General features: G+C 35.7%; 5 protein-coding genes across 10 annotated transcripts in view; 4 read left to right on the plus strand and 1 right to left on the minus strand.

Moving 5' to 3' along the window:
* LOC104737777 (elongation factor 1-alpha 1) overlaps positions 1 to 13,888 on the plus strand; it is an 18,240-nt gene extending 4,352 nt beyond the window's left edge. For 3 of the 5 annotated variants that reach the window (XM_010458034.2, XM_010458059.2, XM_010458053.2), the window contains exon 5: positions 15 to 955. In XM_010458034.2, the coding sequence (XP_010456336.1) occupies positions 15 to 867 (853 nt within the window). In that variant the 3' untranslated portion in view covers positions 868 to 955. Of the gene's footprint in view, positions 1 to 14; positions 956 to 11,656; positions 11,764 to 12,279; positions 12,744 to 12,834 lie in introns of those variants that run through there. The other 2 variants (XM_010458048.2, XM_010458042.2) reach the window with 2 other exon arrangements.
* Positions 984 to 1,581, plus strand: LOC104737839 (elongation factor 1-alpha 1). The gene has a single exon (XM_010458099.2). The coding sequence runs from the start codon at positions 1,048 to 1,050 to the stop codon at positions 1,393 to 1,395; it is 348 nt and encodes a 115-aa protein (XP_010456401.1). The 5' UTR covers positions 984 to 1,047; the 3' UTR covers positions 1,396 to 1,581.
* LOC104737830 (exonuclease V, chloroplastic) lies at positions 2,140 to 4,502 on the plus strand. The gene is made up of 7 exons (XM_010458092.2): positions 2,140 to 2,541; positions 2,640 to 2,744; positions 2,861 to 2,982; positions 3,270 to 3,425; positions 3,527 to 3,680; positions 3,781 to 3,857; positions 3,941 to 4,502. The coding sequence occupies exons 1-7, from the start codon at positions 2,170 to 2,172 to the stop codon at positions 4,191 to 4,193; spliced, it is 1,239 nt and encodes a 412-aa protein (XP_010456394.1). The 5' UTR covers positions 2,140 to 2,169; the 3' UTR covers positions 4,194 to 4,502.
* On the plus strand, positions 4,929 to 6,682 carry LOC104737818. 2 transcript variants are annotated; one of them, XM_010458082.1, is made up of 7 exons: positions 4,929 to 5,039; positions 5,196 to 5,282; positions 5,378 to 5,569; positions 5,664 to 5,822; positions 5,910 to 5,963; positions 6,041 to 6,172; positions 6,293 to 6,682. In XM_010458082.1, the coding sequence occupies exons 1-7, from the start codon at positions 4,929 to 4,931 to the stop codon at positions 6,680 to 6,682; spliced, it is 1,125 nt and encodes a 374-aa protein (XP_010456384.1). The 2 variants fall into 2 exon arrangements, with proteins under 2 accessions (XP_010456384.1, XP_010456388.1); XM_010458086.1 differs by lacking the exon at positions 5,378 to 5,569 and having other exon boundaries at positions 4,931 to 5,039.
* LOC104737850 lies at positions 14,114 to 15,031 on the minus strand. Its single transcript, XM_010458109.2, has 2 exons — positions 14,711 to 15,031; positions 14,114 to 14,595 (listed from the first exon to the last, which is right to left on the minus strand). Exons 1-2 carry the CDS (start codon positions 14,791 to 14,793, stop codon positions 14,403 to 14,405), a joined length of 276 nt encoding a protein of 91 aa, XP_010456411.1. The 5' UTR covers positions 14,794 to 15,031; the 3' UTR covers positions 14,114 to 14,402.

A 15,460-nucleotide genomic window follows, 5' to 3' on the forward strand; every position in this document is an offset into this window, starting at 1 on the left:
TACTCCAAGGCTAGGTACGATGAAATCATCAAGGAGGTGTCTTCATACCTGAAGAAGGTCGGATACAACCCTGACAAAATCCCATTCGTCCCCATCTCTGGATTCGAGGGAGACAACATGATTGAGAGGTCCACCAACCTTGACTGGTACAAGGGACCAACTCTTCTTGAGGCTCTTGACCAGATCAACGAGCCCAAGAGGCCATCAGACAAGCCCCTCCGTCTTCCACTTCAGGATGTTTACAAGATTGGTGGTATTGGAACGGTGCCAGTGGGACGTGTTGAGACTGGTTTGATCAAGCCTGGTATGGTTGTGACCTTTGCTCCTACAGGGTTGACCACTGAGGTTAAGTCCGTTGAAATGCATCACGAGTCTCTTCTAGAGGCACTTCCCGGTGACAATGTTGGATTCAATGTCAAGAATGTTGCTGTGAAGGATCTCAAGAGAGGGTACGTGGCCTCAAACTCCAAGGATGACCCAGCTAAGGGTGCTGCTAACTTCACCTCCCAGGTCATCATCATGAACCACCCTGGTCAGATCGGTAACGGATACGCCCCAGTTCTCGATTGCCACACGTCTCACATTGCAGTTAAGTTCTCTGAGATCTTGACCAAGATTGACAGGCGTTCTGGTAAGGAGATTGAGAAGGAGCCCAAGTTTTTGAAGAATGGTGACGCTGGTATGGTTAAGATGACTCCAACCAAGCCCATGGTTGTTGAGACTTTCTCTGAGTACCCACCATTGGGACGTTTCGCTGTTAGGGACATGAGGCAGACCGTTGCTGTTGGTGTTATCAAGAGCGTGGACAAGAAGGACCCAACTGGAGCCAAGGTCACCAAGGCTGCAGTCAAGAAGGGAGCTAAATGATGAGACCTTCGTTTATTATGATTGACTCTCTTATGGTTTTGTGGTTTTTTAAAACTTTGATGGCTTTTGCGCCTCTCTTTTTTCTCTTTATCTCTGTGACTTTCTTGTTTCTCTTNGGCCTCAAACTCTAAGGATGACCCAGCTAAGGGTGCTGCTAACTTCACCTCCCAGGTCATCATCATGAACCACCCTGGTCAGATCGGTAACGGATACGCCCCAGTTCTCGATTGCCACACGTCTCACATTGCAGTTAAGTTCTCTGAGATCTTGACCAAGATTGACAGGCGTTCTGGTAAGGAGATTGAGAAGGAGCCCAAGTTTTTGAAGAATGGTGACGCTGGTATGGTTAAGATGACTCCAACCAAGCCCATGGTTGTTGAGACTTTCTCTGAGTACCCACCATTGGGACGTTTCGCTGTTAGGGACATGAGGCAGACCGTTGCTGTTGGTGTTATCAAGAGCGTGGACAAGAAGGACCCAACTGGAGCCAAGGTCACCAAGGCTGCAGTCAAGAAGGGAGCTAAATGATGAGACCTTCGTTTATTATTATTGACTCTCTTATGGTTTTGTGGTTTTTTAAAACTTTGATGGCTTTTGCGCCTCTCTTTTTTCTCTTTATCTCTGTGACTTTCTTGTTTCTCTTATAATACATGCATGTTGAATTCAGAACATAAATTGAGTTAGACCATGACATGGTAGCTTTATTCTTCTTAATCCTCAAGTCAGTTTTGTATTTGACCTATTGCTTTCAAGTTATTTGACTTCTACTGTTCTCCGAGAAACACCAATTAAAGTTACATACATGCCTTTTCATCTAGCTCTTAATATTACATGCATGTTGAATCCGGAACTTAAAACTGAGTTAGACCAAAGTAGCTTCGTTCTTGATCCTTGAGTCAATTTTCTATAATAACCTATAGAGCGTACAAGACTGTGCTTAATAGTAGATGTCATATTGAATAAATCTCTGACCAAATTAGACAAAACACAAAGCTGCTAATTACGTATGACGATAAAAGAATCATTTGCAATAACTTTGTCTATTTTTGCTGTTTTGGGACATGAATTCACAAAAATCATATACGAAACATATTTGATATTAATTTAATTTGTTTGTTAAACTTTTCTAATCAAAACATAAATTAAATGGTTCTCGGGTTTACCATTCCCAAACCCAATGGTTACTTTTTTTTTGTTACTCCCAATTATTATTACTTTTTTACCCGTTTGGTTTGAATATTTTTTTTACATGGGAAGAAGAAGAAGACCACACGTTGCTTCCGCTTAAAAAAAAAAGAAAACATGGCCGAGTCAGCCACCGAGTCAACCTCCGACTCATCCACTAAGCCCGATCAATCCGCCACAGATGCTATTTCAAGCCCTCCTCAATCTCACCATGTCTTCCCCGAGATCCCAATCGAGATCGTCAGTGAAGAAGAAATGGCTATCATCGATGCAGCTCTTGCAGCCACCCGATCCATCCTCCCTTGTGCGATCCGTTCCGCTTCTCCGTCACGAATAATCTCCGGCGGAAGCCCAAAAACAACCATCCGTTCGATTACTCTCTTTACCAAGAGGAAACTCTCCGCAGCTTGTTCGGCGGATATCGAAGACTCTTATCTCCGTCGATTTAGGAGAAATCAAGCTTTAGGTGTCACAGATCTCACCGGCACTGTACGTTTCTCTTATTCCTTTTTTTTTCTTTTACGATTCAATTGAGATTGTGATCATATGAGTAAACACCAATGTTGGAACTGTATATGGTTTTTTAGGAATGGTGTGAGAAACAAATGGAGAATGTTCTCTGTTTTGGCAGGAGAAAAGTTAGTAAAGCCATGAAAGCTGGCCAGGCTCGTCATTTGCAGCTTGAAGAAGAGGTAACAGTTACTCTCTATATGATTGATTGGATCTTAGTGTTGGTCTCATTGTTTCTAACTCAATCTTGTACTAGCTTACAACATCTTCTTTGTTGTTCTGTTATGAAATGGGGTAGGTAGTTAGAAAGGTGAGAGTAAGAGTTGAATCAAATGAAGATAAGTGGGCATTGAAGCTGTTGAATTCTATTGCGGGTGTTAATCAATTCTTGTTTGAAGGACGAACTCGTGAATTGCTACTGTGAGTTCCTTCTACACCTCTTGTTGTGACATTCTCAAAGCTTTTACCTTTTGCCAAGCTAGATAATGTTTTGTAGTAATCATCATCAAATGAAACTTTTATATGGAGTTGGTTGCCATTAGTTGTCATGTTCTTTTGATCCAAGTTTGTAACTTTGCGTGATCTAGTTTTTGCTTTAATCTCATGATCGTTCTATAGTGACTTACGCCTACTTCCTTGTGTAACCAGTTGTTCTTGGTAATGTATCTGTGCCAGTTGATTCATTCATGATCTATATCATTTATCAGCCTAGGATTTGTTGGAGGTCAATGGATTGTGGGAATTATTGACGAGCTTAGAAACGCGTACGCACAAGAGTCTTCTGATACGGGACCAATATTGATAGATACAAAGACTCGACTCCGTGATACACTCCCAGCTGAGCCACAGAGGAGGAATGGAAGGTAAGTGCTTCTAGAGTTAAAAGAAACGTTCTTCATGTCGGTTTTGATTTAATACTAGGGATCTCTATGCTAACTGTCTTTAAATTAACTATATTTGATAGGCTTCAGCTAATGCTTTATAAGCTTTTATGGGACACTGTTGTGAAAGAAGGGTTCCCGACAGGACCCTTTTTCGACTACTTCTCTTTGAATCGCCATTATGTCTTATCCCAAGATGTGAGAGATCACATTGCTAACGCAGGTATCCAAGCTCAGGTATATAAATCTTTGACTTTACACAATATACCTTTCACTAAGCTAAAGTTGATGTGTTTCTTATTGATATTCTTACTGTTTTTTACTTGGGTGGGTGTAGACACTTGAAGAGATAGTTAGGTACTATGAAAACACTTTTAAGATGCTTCCGGTAGCAAACGAACAATTACTACTAAAGTAAGTAGAATATGACTTGTTCTCAATCTTATTGAAGATTATTAATATATCTCTGATCATCTGAGTGGAAAACTGTACCCCAGGTACGAGTTTCAGAAGGACCAATCTATAATAGCTGAGATAAGATTCCAGCATGATCATGAGTGGGTGATGAGCAAATATAGAGAGATCATTGAGTTCTGGAGAAATGAACGAGACTCTGAGTACACTCCTGAAGAAGAACGTTGGAAATGTCGTTATTGCCAATTTGCTAAGTCTTGCCCTGGAAACCCGAATTTCGAATCTTCTCCCCCGACCTCGCCACCTAGAGAAGCTTCTCCTCCTTTACCAAGCTAAAGAGAAGACGAAAGGTTGATTCTTTCACCAAATGCTGCCAGCTAGGTTGCTAACGATTGTTTTGTTTAATTGTTGTAATCATTTGCATAGTTGTTGCTTCTTCCCTTTTCTTTTTTAGTTCTTGCATAGCGGTTAAGTAATTAAACCGTGATTTGGTTAGGCGTACCATGATTGATTGGTACTGCCCCCCGTACTGCTATGCCGCAATTTGATTATGGCCAATAGCATACATTATGTATATATCATATTAATTTAATACTTGTAATGGAATGTTTCGTGTTTTCTAAATATATATTTCGATAGCATTGATAGGGAAATTGTAATTATACATTGTTCTAAATTTCTAATGTGGCAGAAGTTTTATTTATTTAAGAAAACTGTCATCATAGAATTTGAAAATTGAAAAAAAAGTCTACAAAACGTGTCGTTGTAATGGTATCAGATTTTTTTTCGTGCAAACTTATTTAAATGAGAGAATATCATATATTATGATTGTGTCTTAATGGTCTATTCCGTAATTTTCAAATTTTCATTAATACTAATATTAACGTTATACAGTAATAAATTTCAGTCAAATATTGTAATGTTTCCTTTATGAGAATAGATTTATTTCCTTAAAAAAAAAAGGAAAATATCAAATGCAGTGCTAACTGTATCCGGTTGATAAGATACAGAGTGTATAAAAATATGTACAGAGTGCCACACATCATTCGTAGGGAAACAAAACTAATACAAATGTCTGCAAGAATTAGGATGGTTCTTGTTATTATGAGTCTTCTACATCTTTTGTTCTCAATAACTCTGGTTCGTTCGGATCAAGCTACACTGCCTTTCACATCTTTCAAGGTTAGCTTCCAAAATAAGAAAAAGCTTGAGTCCCATGTTTAATTGATTCAACATCACCTTTTACTATTTTGGTCCTAATTCAACATCGTTTCGTTTATTTTTGTTTTACAAAACTAATCTCATGCCTTTTTTCTTCTTCTTGTCATTAATTGGTAGATAATTGGGAATGTAACATATGATTGCATAGATATTTATAAGCAACCAGGACTTGATCACCCACTTCTCAAAAACCATACAATCCAGGTGGATAGTTTCAGAAATTTATCTCCTGTGTACATTTTACCTTTTTTATAAATATGATTTTTAATTTGACTATACGACCTTTTATATTTTTATAGATGAAACCATCATTTTCAAAAAAATATGAAAGGAAGAATCAACCAGACAACAGCAAAGCATATAAGGAAAAAATAAAATGTCCATATGGAACTGTTCCAATAATGAGAAATACAAAAGAATTTATCATCAACGCTGAACTTTTATCTGAAAAATATTTCCATCCGCTATCAGGTGATAGCCCTGGAACACATGTAAGCCATTCATTTTTCTCAGTTTTCATGTCTTTGATCTAATAACTATCTATATGTATATTACAACCAGTAATATTATTGTATATATTGGTAGATTGCTGGAGTTAAGCAACACGGTGGTCCATATCATGGTATAACAGCTTGGCATGATGGTTATAACCTAGACATCAAACAAGATCAAGCCTCATATAGTCAAATGTATCTAGGCAGTGGATACTATGGTGAAGTCAATTTCATCTCAGTGGGGATGATGGTAGGTTTTACATTTTATTGGTTTGTATTCTCTTAATTCGTTTCACACTCTGGATAGTCTCTTCATATTGCAAATCTTTTGTGACAGATAAATCCAAGCATTTTTGGTGACGGACGTCTTTGGTCATATGGATATTGGAAGGTATGCATGTGAAGATTATATATATGTTGACATCTTTTAATCAAAGAACATGTATATATGAATTATGATTTTGATAGGGTAAAAACGAAAAAGGATGTTACAATATGGCGTGTCCAGGATTTGTTCAAGTATCAAGTATGGTTCCCATGGTACAACCCTTTAAGTTTAAACCTGGGGATAAGGAAGTGTTGCAGTGGTCTATCACTAAGGTAGTTTTCTTAATATTATGCATTACTATTTGTTTTTATAACATGTTTTAAATTTTATTGCGAATTTATTTTAATAAATGAATTTCGTTTTCTCTCGTAATGTACATTGTACACCAAAAGGATCAACAAACTGGAAACTGGTGGATTATACAAAATAAACCTAATGCATTTATCGGATATTGGCCAAAAGAGTTGTTTCACCTTATGGATGATGGTGCAAATATGGTCGGAGTTGGAGGGGTAGTTCAGGCTTCGCCTTCTGGTTTAAGTCCTCCAATGGGTAATGGAAAATTCCCGGCACACGGTCCTTTGAGAGCAGCATTGTTTTCAAATGTTGATGTCTTGAATTCCAAGTATGAGAAACGTAGAATCAATACTCTTCCTGTAGAGGAGTTGCTAGATAGTAAATGTTATGGGCTAAGAGTTGGTAAGAGAGTCAAATTTTGGACTACTCCACTCGGATTCTTTTTCAATTATGGTGGTCCAGGAGGAATTTCTTGTGGAGTTTGATATTTGCGAGTATAATTATTGTACTTGGCATTTGATAAATCTTATCTTGATTAATAATATGCTAATGTTCTAATCTGCAATTTAAAAAGATTTTCCAATGGAAATAGATACAGCTTAAATGTGATTTTCCAGCATATGATGTGAAGCATAATTGAAAAACAACTTGAAGTACTTTTTGGAGATCATATAAGGTAGTGGGTGGATTATAACCCAAACCAGATACAACCATTTTGATATCTCTCTTCACATTACCTCCAGGCTCCAGTGCCTTGAATTTCGAAGATTCTTGCGGAAACTTGAAAACAGAGGAAACAGACTCAAACTCAAACTAAGAGAGTACAAACACAGGCCATGATCTCTGCAGATAGATTCTTTGGGATGCTTTTTCATGATCATTCAAATGAACTAAAGTCTCTTAAAAGTTAATCAAGAATTAAATTGCTCTTACTGAATCTAATCTCAAGTAAGCACTAAGCATTTACGTTAACATTCACCTCCTTTTACAATACACACATATATATTAGACATATGAAGCTTATGGAAAATGTTTGATCCATATTAATTAAACTACAAAACATATATCCCATGTTTGGAGCAATGTTGTTACAAACAACGGAAGCTTTGTCCAATGATTCAGTATGGGTTCCACTATCGAATATAGAGTTTGCTTCTCAAAATTCACGCCGAGTCTAAACAGTTAGGAGATGCATGCACTTGGGTGTTTGTTTCCAAGATTAGCTACGACATTACACAAGATATTGTAAAAACGATATGCATTTGAAGGTTATTACTTAGTAGAGTAGAATCAAAAACCAAAGCTTCTAAACTTGTTCAGGTCTAAGAAACACAATTGCATAAAGATTCATAAAGAAGGAAAAAAAAAATAAATAAATAAGTTGATGAAGGGGATCATTCAAAAGCCCATGAATTCTCCCTGCGAATTTGTTCTTTTTCCTCTGGTTTCAAATCATCATTGATCTTGAAAAAAGCACGCATCTCATCTTCAGTTTGGTATGGGATCTTGTCAGCGACTGTTTTGCAAGTGAGACGAATCAAGCCTTCGATCTTTAGATCATACGCAGCCATCATGAGATCGTAGAGTTTGTTTTGATCGTTGAACTTCATGAACTCATTGTCCCACTCCTTGAGTGCTTCTTCGTCGGGATCACCTTCGACGTGTTTGTAGCAATACTCTAACACCATCGCCAGGATCCAACACTTCACGTTTGGAAGCGGGACGACTACGTTGTTGTTGTTGTTGGTGGTGAGATCATCTTTAACAAGATCTGATATCTTCTGTGACTTAAGTGCGGCGGCTTCTCTGACCTTAAAAGATACGCCATCACTGCTCGTTAACGTGATCCTCTTCGTCGACATTGTTTGGAAGATTTTTTTATGATTAGATTAGGGTTGAGATGTAAATTAGGTTAACTGCACGGGAGTATAACTAATTAAAATTTATTTTCATATAATTTGATGTTAAATTTTATTTTATTTAACCTACATTTTTGTATTCTTCTTTTTTAGTAAGTCAGTATTATCTTCTACATTTGTAGTGTTGTTTTCATTTATAAGGAGATGGATTCGGTTTCATAATGTAACATTACAATTTAATAATAAAATATTTTAGTGTATATTATAATGCTATAAATTTTTTAATATTCACGTTTTATTAAACATACATGCAACTGACTTTGTAATACCAAAATGAAATGAATTTGTTATCAAATGTTAAGAGAAAACTATGTTATAATGTGAATCTTTAAATCATTTTGAACTTAGAAGTACATATATTTCATTTATCTATTACATTATTTCTAATTGGGTATCTGTTTTTGGATTTTAAAACATAAACTTTTAGAAATCCAATTATGTGTACGTTTGTAATCTGTTTTTTAATGGGTTTATAATATTGCTGGAGGCCCAATTGTTATCTCTCTCCAAGTAAGTTTTTTCGTGAAAAACAAAATCTTGGATTAGGTAAATGATTTCAGATTTTTAGGCAAAATTAGTTTAGTTGTAGTGAGGCTGTTAATACTTAATTCCTTTTTTAATGGAAAAATCAAGGATTAGTTTAGTTGATCCTTAATCTTTCGTTATCCTTTGCTTCAGTTAACTTCCGCTTTTTACCTCGAGCAAACAATGTAGAAGCTGATACGTTGGCCAGCTTTGCTTTCTCTTAAAATGGTCCAGGCCCAATAGATTTTTAATGAAAAAACCGGTTGAACAAAAAAAAAAAGTTTGGTAAATTTGATTTTATTTCGGTTTGGAGTACTTGAATTAATTATGTCCTGATTTTTTGGGAAGCGAATGATCTCAATTAGAGTAATTGCACTTATTTGGAGAATATTACAATATCAAATCATACGTCATTTACATCTATAATCTAGAAAATACTTTATTATCATCTTAATTAAAAATAGTAAATTGATAGACCTGTTAGATATTTTTTTTCAATGGAATTTAGCAGTTACTTAGGAGTCGAATATTCATTTTCTGTTAGATTAATAATTTTCTATATCATAGGAGAAATATGTTATTATCATCTTAATTAAAAAAGTAAATTGATAAACCTGTTAGTATTATTTCTTTTTTTTCAAGGGAATTTAACAGTTACTTAGGAATCGAATATTCATTTTCTGTTTGATTGATAATTTTCTATATCTTAGGGGAAATTATCCTTAAATATCGAACAGTTTTGGAATAAATAAGATAACATATATTGTCTTTGTTTTATAATATATAATAATTAAAGAATTATTTAAAATCAACAGAAAGATATGAAAAGCATTTGTATATTTTTGACTTACAAAATCATCAAAATAATTATATTTTCGTTTTAGAATATACTTGTATGCATTTCATCCCAAGATAAAGTGAGAGTGTGAATTTTTAAAATCAAAAAATATTTAGCCGTAGTTTTTCAGGACCAAAAATATTAATCTGTAGTAGGTTTAAAGTTAAAACAGAATAATAAGAATGACAAATAGTTATATGATTAACCAAAATGATATTATTATATATGTACTTTATGTCATTGGTGTTAGGATAATATGTATTGTTATTGGTGTAAGGCTAAAATGTATGTTATGAATAAAAAACTATATTTAATTAACTGCTGAAATCTAATAATATTAAATAAAATTAAAATTATTTGAACAAATACACATAATAATGAATTATGGAAATCACATTCTCGTGACTATTCCTATTTTTTTATACATATGAAATCCTTTACTCTAGAAGAGTATTACCTTTGTAGTCTTTATGGTTTATTTTGATTCTCTTTCTGGGATTTAGTAAACCGTTTCCTGAAACAAAATCTTTATCTTATGTGTTTGGTAATTTGGTACGTGTAGTACACCAGCTTCCGCCTATTCAAATGTAAAATAGATTTTGTTAATTCGGAGTTGTATGTGTAAAGAAATGAAATTGTCGAGTTGTATAGCATAAAAAGAAATCTTTTTTTTTTTTTTTTTTTTTATAAAANCATAAAAAGAAATCTTACTGAGATGATCTTCCCATTTGGAGTGAAATCCTTTTCAACTTTTTTCTTCCACTGTTTTTTCTCCACATATAAATGAACCAACTAAGGAGGAAGCTCGTCATAAAATATATTTGTAGGTGATTTGTATTAGTTATTACATTGGAACCATGATGAGAAATGACAGAAATAAAGCTTGGCGAAAGAAGGCATGGAAAAATTAAAGATGGAGTTTTGTTAGAAGTGAGTGTTAAGAAGAATATATTTATAGATGAGGGGATAGGTTCCGCCTATTTATAGGCGTGTGTAGGGTTTTTTTTTGGTTTTTTTTTATAAAAATTTTTAAAAATAAATACAATTGCACAAACCTGTAATTAATTAGATGTTTTGAAGGTTAAATGATTAAATGTGCACTGAACTCTGTAATGTTGGCACATCAACTTTTTAGCGAGAATGCTTCTATTTTAATATATAGGGAATTAAGTGATAATGAATCAATCAAGCTATAAATATAAGCCCTAAACCGATTCAGAGTCGGATGATTTGTTTAACTAAATTCAATGGAGTAAACCAAACTAAACCGGTTCTTAAATGGTTTAGAATTTTAATCTGTGGTTGAGTTGACTATGAAAACATGTGTATTAAATAAAATTCGTTATGAGATTCAGATCTAGTTAATGGTGCTTAGTAAATTGTGGAATCAATATGTTACTTTGTTGACTAAAAACTTTATTCTCGACTTGTTAAAAGCTGTGTGCATGTCGTCGCCTTACCTACCAGAGAAGGTTTTGATTAAGCAAACTAAACATTAATGCAAAATTTGGAACATAATTAGTAGATTGTTTTATATGTCCAACACCATAGCTACATCATGACGACATACACGTACGGTTTGATTCAACGTTTATGACGAAATTTATATATAGTGTCATCATCTCTCATAAATTTTCTCCGTTAATTGTTGAATATAATTAAATTTCTCCTTTAATAATAGTAAGAAAAACAAACTTATTATAAATTTGATTGAATTTAAAATGGATATTATGATTCAACGATTTGTGTTTATGTAAATCTAACAACCGGAATTTAATCAACAACTCCATTATGTGAATGCATTTTAAATAAATGTTTTATGTTTTATGTCCGATGATTTAACTGTGATTTATTATTATTAATTTCATAATTTTATTTTATCAAAGCCAACTCATGATGGCTAGGGTATTTTCGTTCACCTTTTGGATTAATAAAAAGTTTTTTTTTTTTTTTTAAATATCTACATATTTAAATTGACGGAAAAATAAATCTTCAATATTGCATTTTCTTAACCAATCACATAATTCAAATTGGAAAAATTGAAAATCGGAAAAATGTAGAAAAAATAATTATAATTTTACTTGTTAATCACAAGGAAAAAAAATTAAAAGAAAAGGCCTAAAACGCATAAGGGCAAATTGGTAAAAACAAGAACCACAAAGAGGAAGCGAAAACCCTAGGGACCTCGTAGCTATAAGTACCCCTGAGTCGTCGTGTTTTAGGGTGCGCTCTCATATCCGTCTCACTTAGCCGCAAGACTCCTCTCTCAGATACTTACTTGCAGGTGAATATCGATCTTCATCTTCTTTATGCTGTTTAGGCTTTCGATCTTCATCATCTCTGTGCTGTTTAGGTTTACATTCTTCTCATAAGCTGTGTTTAGATTCATCTCTTTAGCTGTATGCTCAGTGTTTTTGATTGTCGAGTTTAGGATCCGTTTGTTCTTAGATCTGCATTACCTCCTTTGAGTCTGATAGTGAATCATCTGGTTTTCTGATAGCTTTTACTTTGTATATCGTCTTCGCATGTTGTTGTAGCGTATTATCTAGGCGATCTGCTATTTCACTCTTCGTTTCATTGCTTGACTCGATTTTGGCTGTTCTAGGTTGATTCCGATGTATTTAGTTGATGATGCTCAATAGATTTGTTGTACTGTAGATGATGAGTTTGCTTCTGATTTCGAATAGATCTGTTTGTGTTTTCAGTTTATACTGAGTTGTTGATTACGTTGTGACTTATTGGTGGGTGACTTGTATATTTGGTTCTGATGTTTCGATCTTTGTTGGTTTTTGTTTTACAGCTATGGGTAAAGAGAAGTTTCATATCAACATTGTGGTCATTGGCCATGTCGACTCTGGGAAATCGACCACAACTGGTCACTTGATCTACAAGCTTGGTGGTATTGACAAGCGTGTGATCGAGAGGTTCGAGAAGGAGGCCGCTGAGATGAACAAGAGGTCCTTCAAGTACGCATGGGTGTTGGACAAACTTAAGGCCGAGCGTGAGCGTGGTATCACCATCGATATTGCTCTTTGGAAGTTCGAGACCACCAAGTACTACTGCACAGTCATTGACGCCCCTGGTCATCGTGATTTCATCAAGAACATGATTACTGGTACCTCCCAGGCCGATTGTGCTGTTCTCATCATCGACTCCACCACTGGTGGTTTTGAAGCTGGTATCTCCAAGGATGGTCAGACCCGTGAGCACGCTCTTCTTGCTTTCACCCTTGGTGTCAAGCAGATGATTTGCTGCTGTAACAAGGTATTAAAACTTTATTGATTTAGTTGATTGATCTTGTCTCTTTTGAATATATGCTAACAGTATGCTGTCTTATTGTTGTTTCCTCTTACAGATGGATGCTACCACCCCCAAATACTCCAAGGCTAGGTACGATGAAATCATCAAGGAGGTGTCTTCATACCTGAAGAAGGTCGGATACAACCCTGATAAAATCCCATTCGTCCCCATCTCTGGATTTGAGGGAGACAACATGATTGAGAGGTCCACCAACCTTGACTGGTACAAGGGACCAACTCTTCTTGAGGCTCTTGACCAGATCAACGAGCCCAAGAGGCCATCCGACAAGCCCCTCCGTCTTCCACTTCAGGATGTTTACAAGATTGGTGGTATTGGAACGGTGCCAGTGGGACGTGTTGAGACTGGTTTGATCAAGCCTGGTATGGTTGTGACCTTTGCTCCCACAGGGTTGACCACTGAGGTTAAGTCAGTTGAGATGCATCACGAGTCTCTTCTAGAGGCACTTCCAGGTGACAATGTTGGATTCAATGTCAAGAATGTTGCTGTGAAGGATCTCAAGAGAGGGTACGTCGCCTCAAACTCCAAGGATGACCCAGCTAAGGGTGCTGCTAACTTCACCTCCCAGGTCATCATCATGAACCACCCTGGTCAGATTGGTAACGGATACGCCCCAGTTCTCGATTGCCACACGTCCCACATTGCAGTTAAGTTCTCTGAGATCTTGACCAAGATTGACAGGCGTTCTGGTAAGGAGATTGAGAAGGAGCCTAAGTTCTTGAAGAATGGTGACGCTGGTATGGTTAAGATGACTCCAACCAAGCCCATGGTTGTTGAGACCTTCTCTGAGTACCCACCATTGGGACGTTTCGCCGTTAGGGACATGAGGCAGACCGTTGCTGTTGGTGTTATCAAGAGCGTGGACAAGAAGGACCCAACTGGAGCCAAGGTCACCAAGGCTGCAGTCAAGAAGGGAGCCAAATGATGAGACTTCCGTTATGATCGACTCTCTTTATGGTTCTGTGGTTTAAAAACTCTGGCGTTTGAGCCTTTTTTTTTTCTCTTATTTCTGTGACTCTTCTTTCTTCTTCTTTTTTGGATCTCTTGAGACATTTTTATTATGGTTTTCAATTATGCAAGTTTCCGGATAATTTTGCCTAAAAGTTATTTAGAAGTTGTGTTACAAACTGTCTTTGTCTTCTTGATTGCCTTGTTAAATTGCTTTTCAAGATTGTACAAACTTTTAGGGACATGAAGCATATATGCAGATCTCGTTATTGTTTTGTATATGCTTTGTTACGAATTGATTTATCAAGTTGTTATGAAGACTTGATGAAAATAAAAATTTGTCATCAAACAAAAAGAAGTCTCAGAACTAGAAACCAAAATATATGGATAAGTCCAAAAGTGGCATCCAAAAACATCACACCAACGACAAATAAACGTGTCAACAACAAGTAACAAGAATGAAGAACATACTTTCAAGTTTTAACTACACTTAGGTTTTCCAGCTAAAGATTCTGATCTGCAGTTTTACAAGAAAGATAACTGAGAGAGAGAGATGTAAATAAAAAGCGATTTTAGTTCTTAACAGTGAACAGCTTTAGCTGTGTGGACAAGAAAAGTTCCACGAGCCTAGATCTTGTAATAATAAAGCAAACACTACTAAGCAGCTTTGGCTGTGTGAGAAGAAAAGCTCCACAAGCCTAGATCTTGTAACAAAGCAACTAGATCTCTAACATCTTTATCCTCTCTCATCATCCCTTGAAGCCGCTCCGCATCTTCCTCACCACTATGGCTACCTTCTGATCTCCTTCTCCTCTGTATCACCTTCCTTCTCTTGTCATGATCTGCCATTCTTTAACATAGAGAGTAGTAGAGACAGAAACAGAAAGAGACAAGTCAAATAAACAGAGAAGATCTCAACAGAGAGCGTTAAAGAAAATGAAACAGAGACATATTTGATATATTACTCTCTGGAGAGACTTAGTTGCTGAGTGATCCCAGAGATGCAGAGAGGAAACCCATAGTTCCCACTAAGAGTTGTTGACAGCATTTCTTTCTTCCTTGAGAGTGAAATTCAGAAAATTTGGATCTTGTTTTCAAGAAAGAAGAAAAGAATATACAAGATCTTGAGCTGGTAATGGGTTAAAGTGGGTACAGATATATACTAGTACTATGTCTATGTAATTAATGTACCCTTTCTATTAAGTATAATACTATATGAGAGTAGATTTTTTGTCCTGTGGTGTGTGTTGTGCTTTTGATACTTGGAGATTTAGTATTAGTAGTACTAGTAGGTAATGGATATGGTCTCATCCTCTTCTCCCATCATAATGCATTAATCAACTTTAAAAAAGGAAGAGAGAATAAAAAAAGTGAATTGAAATTAAAGGATATATTATAATTTATAATGAAGAGAATATTTATGATCTTGTCAAAATAATTAAAAACCAAATACAGGTTTCATTTACTTATTTTACTCCGCATGACAATAAAGACAACTCTTAGTTTGGATTCTTCTTCTCTTTCTCATTTGGATTTGTAAAAGTATTGAAAGGCTTTTTCTTTTTCAGCGAGAGAATAAATGCAGCCTCACTTGTAAAATCATACATATCTAAGTGTTTCTCAACTTTGTAAACCAACTTTGTTCAATAAAGCAATTCCACCTAAAAGCTTTTGTATGAACCAGAGTCTTAGAACAGTATTTGTTAGCTTTAACA

Source organism: Camelina sativa, chromosome 2 (assembly GCF_000633955.1).
Source record: "Camelina sativa cultivar DH55 chromosome 2, Cs, whole genome shotgun sequence".
Taxonomy (NCBI): Eukaryota; Viridiplantae; Streptophyta; class Magnoliopsida; order Brassicales; family Brassicaceae; genus Camelina; species Camelina sativa.

Bases quoted from the DNA above. Each gene is read 5' to 3' on its own strand.
- LOC104737839 (XM_010458099.2), top strand. From the start codon at position 1,048: ATGAACCACCCTGGTCAGATCGGTAACGGATACGCCCCAGTTCTCGAT.
- LOC104737830 (XM_010458092.2), top strand. From the start codon at position 2,170: ATGGCCGAGTCAGCCACCGAGTCAACCTCCGACTCATCCACTAAGCCC. The intron at 2,983-3,269 runs GTGAGTTCCTTC...ATCATTTATCAG, and splicing joins CGAACTCGTGAATTGCTACT to CCTAGGATTTGTTGGAGGTC. The intron at 3,426-3,526 runs GTAAGTGCTTCT...TATATTTGATAG, and splicing joins CCACAGAGGAGGAATGGAAG to GCTTCAGCTAATGCTTTATA.
- LOC104737818 (XM_010458082.1), top strand. From the start codon at position 4,929: ATGTCTGCAAGAATTAGGATGGTTCTTGTTATTATGAGTCTTCTACAT. The intron at 5,040-5,195 runs GTTAGCTTCCAA...ATTAATTGGTAG, and splicing joins TGCCTTTCACATCTTTCAAG to ATAATTGGGAATGTAACATA. The intron at 5,823-5,909 runs GTAGGTTTTACA...CTTTTGTGACAG, and splicing joins TCATCTCAGTGGGGATGATG to ATAAATCCAAGCATTTTTGG.
- LOC104737850 (XM_010458109.2), bottom strand. From the start codon at position 14,793: ATGCTGTCAACAACTCTTAGTGGGAACTATGGGTTTCCTCTCTGCATC. The intron at 14,596-14,710 runs GTAATATATCAA...TCTATGTTAAAG, and splicing joins CAACTAAGTCTCTCCAGAGA to AATGGCAGATCATGACAAGA.